Consider the following 10,013-nt stretch of genomic DNA (forward strand, 5'->3'; position numbering starts at 1 on the left):
AGAGTGGCCAGCAGAAGGTGCCTTGAAAAGTCAAACAAGTCAGGCAAGCAGGCAGCAGAACCTCCCCAGAGCCTCTCTCTGGTTTGAACTATTGGCAGTTCAGGGTTGTGGGGTGACTTAGGAACTACTGCAGGGATTTGAAAAGAAGGAAGGTGCTGAAATACACAAATCTCCTTTTTCTCTCAAAGGTAATCCCAGATCTTAAGCAGCAAGTTGCTGAACTTGAAAATCAAAAATTAGACCTTGAAAACCGTCTTCAAGAGCAGACCATAAAGTTGAAAGGTAATGGTCCCACTATGGTCCCCAATATTTCAGTTGTTTGAGGTGAACTTGATTAATTCCCTGGAACCGAACTTCTAAAATCTGAGTTAATATTCCATCATGACTTCATTGCCTTATTACTTACATTTTTATTAGTAAAATGGAAGAAATGCAATGAAAAATGTGTGTTATATCTCTTCTGAAAAAATAAGATACATGCAAATATGTGCTTTTTTTACCTTTTTGAGGTCATTGAGTTCTGGGGTTTGGAAGTCTCCAAATGTATTCCATAGGGCTCTGCTAAGAATATGTGAAATGGACTATGTCCTTTGGAAACAGTCATAAAAAGGAAAGATCATTTGGAACTTAAGGCATACTCTATGAGGTAGACTTAAGAGACTGCTGCAAAACTCAGAGTGGGAGACAGAGGGAAAAGTTCTTCTCAAATTAGGAAAGCATACTCTGCTGAGAATTTGGAGTGTCTGTAACTGCAGTGTCTTCCTAGGCAACTGATTTAAAATTTATGAGTAGTTTTACTGCCAACTGCAAGAAGTTATTAGTATCAAAATTCTTCATCCCATATAATTGTGTGGTATGGAGTAGTTCCATATTACTCTGATACATTATCTGGCAGATCATTCCATTTCATTAGATAGAAAAAAATTATGAGTGTATGAAAGATTTACTGAATGCTAATACTGAACAGTAAATACCTCTGATTTTGTTTTGGGTTTTGTTTTGGGTTTTGCTGCCATTTATTATTAAAAAAAATGGAAGAGATGTCAAATCGGCTGCATTATGAGCTGGAACGGGACAGGACACAAAGACGGTAAATTTTAATATTTTTTTCAATAAGAAAAAAGTGTTACTACACTATAAGCTGTAGTAACAGAGTTGCTTAAACTCTTAAATTACATTCCACTTAAGATTTGCCTTAGATTGTTTTGTACAGTTAACAACTAATGGACAAGTATCATCTCACTGTGCTTTCACAAAAAATTAAGAGACAAGGCTTCTTACCTATTTTTAGAACTACTGAGGCCCAGAATGAAGTAGACATAAAAGAAAAAGAAAGTCTGAAGGACACAATCCAAGGAATTGAGGGGCTGAGCAATGGTTTGATGCAAGATGAAATCCAGGGTGAACTACAAAGCAAGATAAAGCAAGTGACAACTCGACTTGCTGAGGAAAACATGGTGAGGAAATGAAATTGTCATTAAGAAACTCTACCTGAAATGCAGGATAAAAAGAATGAAATTATGATTTTGAGGTATGGATAGGATGTTTCTTCAATTAATTGAGGGAGAAAAAACATATGAGGGTGCTTCTTCCAGCAAGTATAAATAAAAGCACATCATAATATTTATTGTGCCAATAATGTGAAGCAGTAGAAAATATTTTTTTATTGTGTTTACTCTGAACTCACTGACTTTGGTTATTACAGGATCTTGAAGAAAAGCTAGACATGAAAGACAGAATAATAAAAAAATTAGAAGATCAGATCAAAACTCTGACCAAGACTATTGAAAAATGTAAGCTATTATGTGATTTATTTTTTTAATAGCTTTGAATGCTAAGTGTCTGTTTGAAGAAAAAATATATTTTTAAAAAGCTGGAGTTTGGGGTGGAGGTAGAAATTTAATACCTCAGAAAAATGTGCCAGGGGAATCATCAACACAAATTACATAGAAATCCTTTCCTGGTTTGTTTGTTTTTTCCCCAGCGAAATCATAAGCACACAGGGACCTGGTCTAGATGATAAAGATGAAGGCAGAGGGATAAAGTCCTGCCAACAGCAGTTTATGCACACCCTCACACAAACTCTCTGAGCCAACAGGGTTAGTTAGCATCTCACAAGGAGCCCCTCCTGTGAGCCTTCAAGTGGCAGATGATTCCTGATGTGAAGCTAGTCTGTACAAAGCTCTTACAGACAAATTAATTCTTCACTACAGGATGCTCTCAAAAACATTGCAAAGTTGTCTAATGTAGAGGTGTAACTTTGCTGTTTATTTTTTTTTACTACTGCAAGTAATCCCACTGAATCCAGTGAAGCTCTTCATGAATAATATAAATGTTACTTAACTCATAATGCTTGGAGCCATAAGATAAGAACATTAGTGTGGATAGGGCTTGTACTCTCTTTATTACAGAGAAAACTGCTTTTCTCCAGTAGTTTGCTCTAACGTGACCATTAGCTTAACCACTAACCTGGCAGTAACAGTGCTTTTGTGTTTGACAGCTGAAGCCCACGTGCCCACTGTGCCCAAAGAGTACATTGGAATGATGGAGTACAAAAAAGAGGACGAAGAAAGGATCATTCAAAATCTTATCCTCGGTATTTTAGTAAAACTTGGAATTTTATAAGTCAACAACAATACTCAGAACACTGTAACAAAAACTACATGGTGCCATATTTCACTTTCATTCAAAGATGCCTTTTTCCCCATTCTCTTACCACCAGTACAATTTGTACTGCTCTCTTTCCATTACCAGATATTTCAAGTACAGAAATGCTTTATCTGTGTAAAAATAAGTTCTTTGACTCTACATAATGCTGACTCTGTTATCTTTCTTACTATTTATCCACCTCTAAAGCTTTAAATCCCAAGAGCACATCAGGGACCTCAATTTACTTTCTTCCTGGTCATCTACTAAGTCTGTAAGTTACTGTGCTTATATCCATGTGTGATGGTTGCTTTCCTGTCTGTCCTTGCCATGTCTTCCCTTCACTGAAAGGAACTGTACTTCATGTTTCTCTTGTAGAAAGATTTTGTCCCTCTTCTGAGCTATTTTACAGTATCAGTCTTGCTGCCAAACCAGCTTTTCTCATTAGCTTACAATTAATAGTGAATTTGACAAATTTTCCGTGTACATTTGTACCATTATTAAATTAACAACACCTGCCTTTTCTTCTCACTTTTGGATGTTAATATTTTTGTGAGCAAAGGTGTGGCCCTAAGCAATGCTGGAATTTGGTGGGGCATCCAGTGGGTAGTTAAATGTAATTTGCTTTTTGCAGTTGTTCTGCCTGTCATAGCCCATGCTGGACCTTAGAATTCACTAAAACACTCTCCTATCCCTCAGGAAAATATAATTAATACTCATATGTGAGGAATACTGTTACAGAAGTTGTCATAAACAAGAGATTCTCCAGTAAATCAGTTATCAAGTGACTACAGAAAAGAACTGCAGGAAGGAACAGCATGGCACTTGTCTTTTTTGGAATGATACACTGAAAATTGGATTTTTCCATAATAAACCAGATTATTCTCCTCCATGCAGATTTGAAGCCCCGTGGAGTTGTAGTTAATATGATTCCTGGCCTCCCAGCTCACATCCTGTTCATGTGTGTGAGGTATGCAGATTACCTGAACGATGCTGACATGCTGAAGTCTTTCATGAATGTCACCATTGATGGCATCAAGCAGGTTGTTAAGGTAGGAGCTATGTTTGATTGCACTGTACTGTGCTTTTTGATTTTTAACACAAGGTTTACAAGATGCATGCATGGCACCTGGGGAATGCCAACACTTCCACTTGCCAGTGTTCCTAGAAGGGAATGATAATCATTAGTGACACTTTTTGAGGTTTGTAGTAGCATCCCTGTAAAGTCTCCAGCTGAGGTTCTGCTGTGCTGAACACAGAATCCACAGAATGCATTAACATAAATTATTTTTATCTGAAGGTGTTGTTGACAAAATCATTTAAAGCACTTTACATTTAACAGTGAGTAGCTAATTAGGTGAAGTGCACCTGTGCTTTCAGCACTGTTCAAAGTCAGAGGGACTTCTGAAGGCTGGTATGTCTGGCAGCAAGCTGGTAGTGGGCTCTGAGGAGGTTTTTGCACTGCTTGGCTGCTGGTGTAATTCAACATGTCATCTGTACTGCAGCACTAGAACCCAAACGATTAAAATCAAATTGCCAGCCCGTGTACAAAATTAAATTATAAACAAAAACTGCTATGCTTTATGCATAACAAATTCAGCTCTGTGAATGCTTTGTTATGATTTATAATGGAGTGAAACACCAGACACAGGGAGGAAGCGCAGGCAGGAATGGACTGTGGTTTATGCAGTTGAATGTGTTGTACAGAGAATGCCTATAAGTTTGTACACAAACAAATTTATAGCACAGTTTATCCATTAGAGAAGCTTGTGTTTACTCAGCTAATAAAAATAAGAGATAGATAGTTAGAACTGTGTTTTTATAGTTTTTATAGTTTTTGTAGTGCAGTTTCATTTGTGAATGCAGGTGTTGTTCACATGTCTTTGCAGGAAGCCCTCCAGCACACTACATATCCAAAGGAATTGTAAAACTGTTTGTTCAGGGTTATTATTTAGCCTGTCTATTAAGAATACTTAAGCAGTATTTACCAAACAAAAGAGGGATCTTTGCTATGTGTTAGCCTGAAAACAAAGCAGGATTTGTTCAGCCCCTTTCAGGTGCTCTGTGCTCCTTCTGCTATAGATGGGCTCTGTTCTACCAATGCTGTAATGGTCTTATGTTTAATTATTGAATTAACCTTGTGAGACAATACCATAGTAAGACTGCTTTACTTACCATTTTCAGGAACATTCAGAAGACTTTGAGATGTTGTCCTTTTGGCTTTCCAACACATATTATTTTCTTAACTGTTTGAAGCAGTACAGCGGGGAAGAGGTAGGATTGATTTAATAAAATAATTCCATTACTTTTGACAGATTTTAATTGAAATTTAAAATAGCATTAATTAATAACTGTTCACCAGCTCACCAGTGTTCCTTACAGGTATTTATATATTCACATTGCTCTGCAGTGGTATTATGTGTCTTATACAAATCATAAGACAGTATAGAATTAATGGATCAAGGGAAATGAAGGAAACATCAAAGTGCTAAATTAGGTTAAAGTCATGACATGGAAACTGCTGCTGAATTTGAATCTTTCCACATAAGTTTAATGGTGGACTTCAGATATCTGACCATATATATATTTAAAACAGCTTTACTATTTTATAATTAGGGCCATTCAAATACTTACTGCTACCAAATTAGAAAAAAACTCTGGAAAGAAGCAAAACAACAAACTTGTCAGGTTTTTCCCTTATTTCACTTGCTTGTTAAGCTAAATCTCATCCTGAGACTCAAGTTTTTTTTCATTCTTTTCAGTTGGAAACTCTGACTGTATTTTTAGGAGGTTTTATAGACTTGGGTGGCCTGAGCTGGGGTTGGAGTCACTCCCTCTCGTGGCCACAGCGGGGTCACTCAGAACCCAAACCTGATAAGCTTTATCACCAACACTCTGTAGCTGGGGTTGCAGCAGTAGGGAAAGCTCTGAATACAGAATTTGCTTTTAATCTGCGTTCTAATGAATATTGAACACCTCGCATAGGCTAAGATTTGGAGTAGACTTTTGAAGTCAGAACTTTGCTAATGAAAAGTCCAAAAATTATATCCCTTTGCAACAATATGACATAAATGTTTTTGTTTTTCATCATCGTTGAAACAGCTATGTTGTTGGCTTTTTTTATGGGTTTTTATTTTGGGAGGGGAGTGGGTAGGGCAACAAGTGGAGAACAGGGAGGGTTTGCTTTCTGTTTAAGAGATCTGGGAGTTGCTCCAAAGTTCATTGACATCTATGCGTGTCTTTCCTTTGGCTTTAGGAGCAGAGCAAACGTCAGCATTAACTGGAAAATTAAGTACAGGAAGCACCCATTGAAATTAGCTTTGACTCATTCTGTGTTCAGCCAGAGATGGAATGAGTAACTCCAACACATTGCAGTAACAATTTATAATTACCACATTATGTGATTTCTAATTATATTTACTACTCACTTATAGGAATTCATGAAGCATAACACTCCACGTCAGAATAAGAACTGTTTGAAGCATTTTGATCTCTCAGAATACAGACAAATTCTCAGTGATTTGGCCATTCAAATATATCACCAATTCATTATTGTAATGGAGAACAACATTCAACACATGATTGGTAAGACAACAGCAATCCAAGAGCACCTAAATGTAGCTGGTGAAGCATATGAGGAAAGCTCACACAGGGCGGCAGAGGGTGGGACAGACTCCTTTCTCCTGACATCTATACTTAGGTGTTCCTGCATGTGTGCTTCTACACATACAAATTTCACTGAATCGTATATTCCCAGACTTTTTCCTCAAAGCTTCCTAGTCTAGGATAATGCTGTGAATCTGAGCAACATCATACAGAAATAAAAGGCTTTGTAAAAATTGTGTGCTCCAGAAGCCTTTGTCAGAATCTTATTTTTCTTGTATCAATTAACTTCTAAAATATCCTGAATGTAAGTTTTGTTCAATAATTAATGTAACCAAAAGGAGCCTTGGGAATTTTGATTTTATGCTACTTTCTGTTGTATTTCAGTACCAGGCATGCTGGAATATGAAAGTCTTCAAGGAATTTCTGGCTTGAAACCTACGGGGTTCCGTAAACGTTCTTCCAGTATAGATGACACGGATACCTACACCATGACCTCTATCTTGCAGCAACTCAGCTATTTTTATAGCACTATGTGTCAGAATGGCTTGGACTCTGAGCTCCTAAAGCAGGCAGTGAAGCAGCTTTTCTTTCTGATTGGAGCTGTCACCCTCAATAGTCTCTTCCTCCGCAAGGACATGTGCTCCTGTAGGAAAGGAATGCAGATAAGGTAAAGCCAGTAAAGTTTCAGCAAGCTTGAGAATGAATTTTTAACACTTGTATGTAAGGTCCTTTACCTCTAAGTCACTGGATATTCTGTGACCATTCTGCTGGAAGTAGACAGTTGTTTTTACTTCTTTTGGAAAATCAAATCTTCGTATTTTGGGCTGAGCTTTCTTAATGTGACAACTACAAATTGTTCTTTCCATGGAAACACTAGTGAAAGAAACAGCAGAGAAAATTACAGTCTGAAGCTTAAAGTCAGGCATGATTAGGATTCTTTCCATGCTAGCTCATCCGTGATGTGACCAACAGTATTTTTAATTCTCTCTTACCACAGTGAACAGGTGCAGTGTCCCAGCGCTGGCAGGGATACAAAAGCTGACTTGCATGTTTCATGCTCTGTGACAAGACAGGCACTGGGACAGAGCCTTGGAGGATGTATATTGAGCATCATCTCTCCTGCTGCAAGCATCAAGGAAACATGCTCCTAACTGTTTGCAGAAGAAACAGTGCATTTGTTTTCCATGAGTCAGTCTGCAGGCTCAGGGGAAGGAAAATCAGTAAAATCTTGGCCCATCTGGGAACATTATTAGAAGAAAGCTGATCATCCTTTATAAGCCTGGCCCTGCTTTGTAACAGCAAAGATTGTTCTCATTTCCTGTATGTGCTCAGTTGCAAATAAATGTTTTAGTGCCATGCAGTGCAGTAGACAATGCCAGTATATGTAATTTTCTGGAAACAACAGCTAAACGAATAATTTACTTACTGTTAGCCAAGCTTTAAAAAATAGACAATGAAGAAAAAATAAGAATTGAAATATAACAAGGATTTAATTTATAGTTAAATAAGCTATTAATTGTTTGATTTTTATGTCCTGCAGGTATTGTTTTTAGCTTAAAATATATTAATTTGAACACAACATTAGAAGAATCTTTCTTCCTTAGCAGTCTTCAAAGTAACCTGCTTGTCAAGGGGAAGCTGACATTTCTGTTCTTTGTTCATGATTTAACCCAGATGTAATATCAGCTACTTGGAAGAATGGCTTAAGGACAAGAATCTTCAAAGCAGCAATGCCAAAGAAACGTTGGAGCCCCTGTCTCAGGCAGCCTGGCTCCTTCAGGTTAAAAAGATCACAGATGATGATGCCAAGGAAATATGTGAACACTGCACATCTCTTTCTACTGTGCAGGTAATGAACCATCTGTTTTCTTCTGGCAGCACTGATTGCAGCATCTTAGCTATCTAAAATAATTTGTTGCAAAAAGCCATTGGACTTTCATTTCATAAAAGTAGCATTCTTCAGTATTCCACATCATCACTTGTTAAATTGAAATTTTAACTCCTTGTTTCTGATTGCTTTTAGCATTTTAACTACTCCCATGGTGAACACTTTCCTGCTTTGTTGTATCCCACATTATTGTTCCACAATGTGTTTTTTTTAGTATGTCACAGGGTTTTTTTTATTGTTTCCCTTAATAAATTCAGCTCTTTCTACATCTCCTTGATCTGCTGACACCTCTGGAAATGAGTCATAGCAATCATCATATATGTAACAACTCAGTAGGTGACAAGTCAAAATTCTCTCTTTACTGTAAAATGTTTTCCTGAAACTTTAATTAAATATCAGTAAGAATGTCATAATAATGTTTAGTTCTTTTTGTCTTCTCCCTTTTTATGACACACTAAAATAGTCTTCTGTAATTTGAGCAGATAGTTAAGATCCTGAACTCATACACTCCAATAGATGACTTTGAGAAAAGAGTGACTCCATCCTTTGTTCGGAAGGTCCAGGTAAGAGCTGCCCCTGCTGTTTCTATATTCAGCTCACAAGGTGCTTCACACACATGAGTTTTAATGCTTTACAGTTGTACTTGGCCTTTACATCACATTATTACTAAGTAGCTCATCTTCTAGACACTTGAAAGTGATGCAAGCAAATCTGCTTAACATCATGGAAAAGCAAGATTTGCCATGGGAAGAAAGCAATGTACTGGCTTTGCTTTGATTCTTAATTCATTGTTTTCACACTCTTTCTGTTCTGATTTCAGGCTATGCTAAACAACCGTGAGGATGTCCCACAGCTGATGCTTGATACCAAGCATCTCTTCCAAGTGACGTTTCCTTTCACCCCCTCTCCACATGCTTTGGAACTGATACAAGTCCCCAGCAGCTTCAAACTTGGCTTTCTCACGAGGGTTTAATAAAGCCAGTGAATTGGTATTTCCTCAGAGACTCTATAAAGGCAGCAGACTGTCATGGTTCATTTCACCAGCTGCTGGATAGTATGGCAGTGTGCAGTGAATTAAGCTGTTAAAATCTTGCTCCTTGGTCAAGACCTGAAGACTAGGAGTAATTTTGTCTTGTTATTTCCTTCTCCCTTTTCTTACTCTTCTTCCTTCATTTCAGTCCTATAAGAAGAACTTTATATCATCACCTGGACACAAAGCTTACCATACAGTTTTTAGTCCACAGCTGACAAGAAAAGCATTTATCTGAAAAGTTTGCATTGCTGCCCTGTCAGCAGCAGTCAGAGGGGAAGACTGGCATGTGATAGATGTTACTGCTTTACAATTTTCTTTGCCTTCACTTCCTGTAATGAGAGGGGGTTTTTTTCTTCCCAAGGCAATTCAGTTTTTTGCCTTGATATATTTGAGACTGGCTTTCACCTTTCTGTGAAGAGGGGAACTGAGATCAATCTAAGAGAATGGCTGTTACAAACCCACAATGTCTTTTTGTAGGTGGGCTCGCTCGGCTCTCTGAGTGCTTGCACTGCAGCTCAGGCACTCTGCACAGCTCCTTGGCCAGAGCAGGGACTCAGGTGCTCTTCTTGGAGACAGGTTTCAGTTCTGTTCTCTGCAGTGCCAAGTTTGGATTCAATATCAGTTATTGTAATAGAAAAGTTAGATATAAAATTCATGCTATGATCCAGGTTTGAAGTACAAGCTTGGTACTCTGAAAGGCAGGAGTCATCTCCTGGTTTGGTTCCATCCTCAGTGCAATGTATTTCAGAATACACAGTGAGTATGCACACATCACCTTCCTGCCTTTCTCATTTTGCTGGTTTCCCTCCTCCAGTCCAGAGATTGAATAGGAGTAGATGC

The 10,013-nt window shown here is 37.9% G+C and overlaps 1 protein-coding gene across 1 annotated transcript in view; it reads left to right on the top strand.

The window, feature by feature from the left end:
* Nucleotides 1-9,245, top strand: part of MYO5C (myosin VC) — a 32,581-nt gene extending 23,336 nt beyond the window's left edge. The window contains exons 30-41 of the mRNA XM_030955177.1: nt 189-283; nt 1,028-1,090; nt 1,292-1,457; nt 1,706-1,793; nt 2,501-2,596; nt 3,544-3,698; nt 4,831-4,920; nt 6,081-6,231; nt 6,637-6,919; nt 7,927-8,101; nt 8,623-8,703; nt 8,961-9,245. Coding sequence (XP_030811037.1) covers nt 189-283; nt 1,028-1,090; nt 1,292-1,457; nt 1,706-1,793; nt 2,501-2,596; nt 3,544-3,698; nt 4,831-4,920; nt 6,081-6,231; nt 6,637-6,919; nt 7,927-8,101; nt 8,623-8,703; nt 8,961-9,113 — 1,596 coding nt within the window. The 3' untranslated portion in view covers nt 9,114-9,245. The remainder of the gene's footprint in view (nt 1-188; nt 284-1,027; nt 1,091-1,291; nt 1,458-1,705; nt 1,794-2,500; nt 2,597-3,543; nt 3,699-4,830; nt 4,921-6,080; nt 6,232-6,636; nt 6,920-7,926; nt 8,102-8,622; nt 8,704-8,960) is intronic.
* The last annotated feature ends 768 nt before the right edge of the window (nt 9,246-10,013 follow it).

Source organism: Camarhynchus parvulus, chromosome 10 (genome assembly GCF_901933205.1).
Source record: "Camarhynchus parvulus chromosome 10, STF_HiC, whole genome shotgun sequence".
Lineage (NCBI taxonomy): Eukaryota > Metazoa > Chordata > Aves > Passeriformes > Thraupidae > Camarhynchus > Camarhynchus parvulus.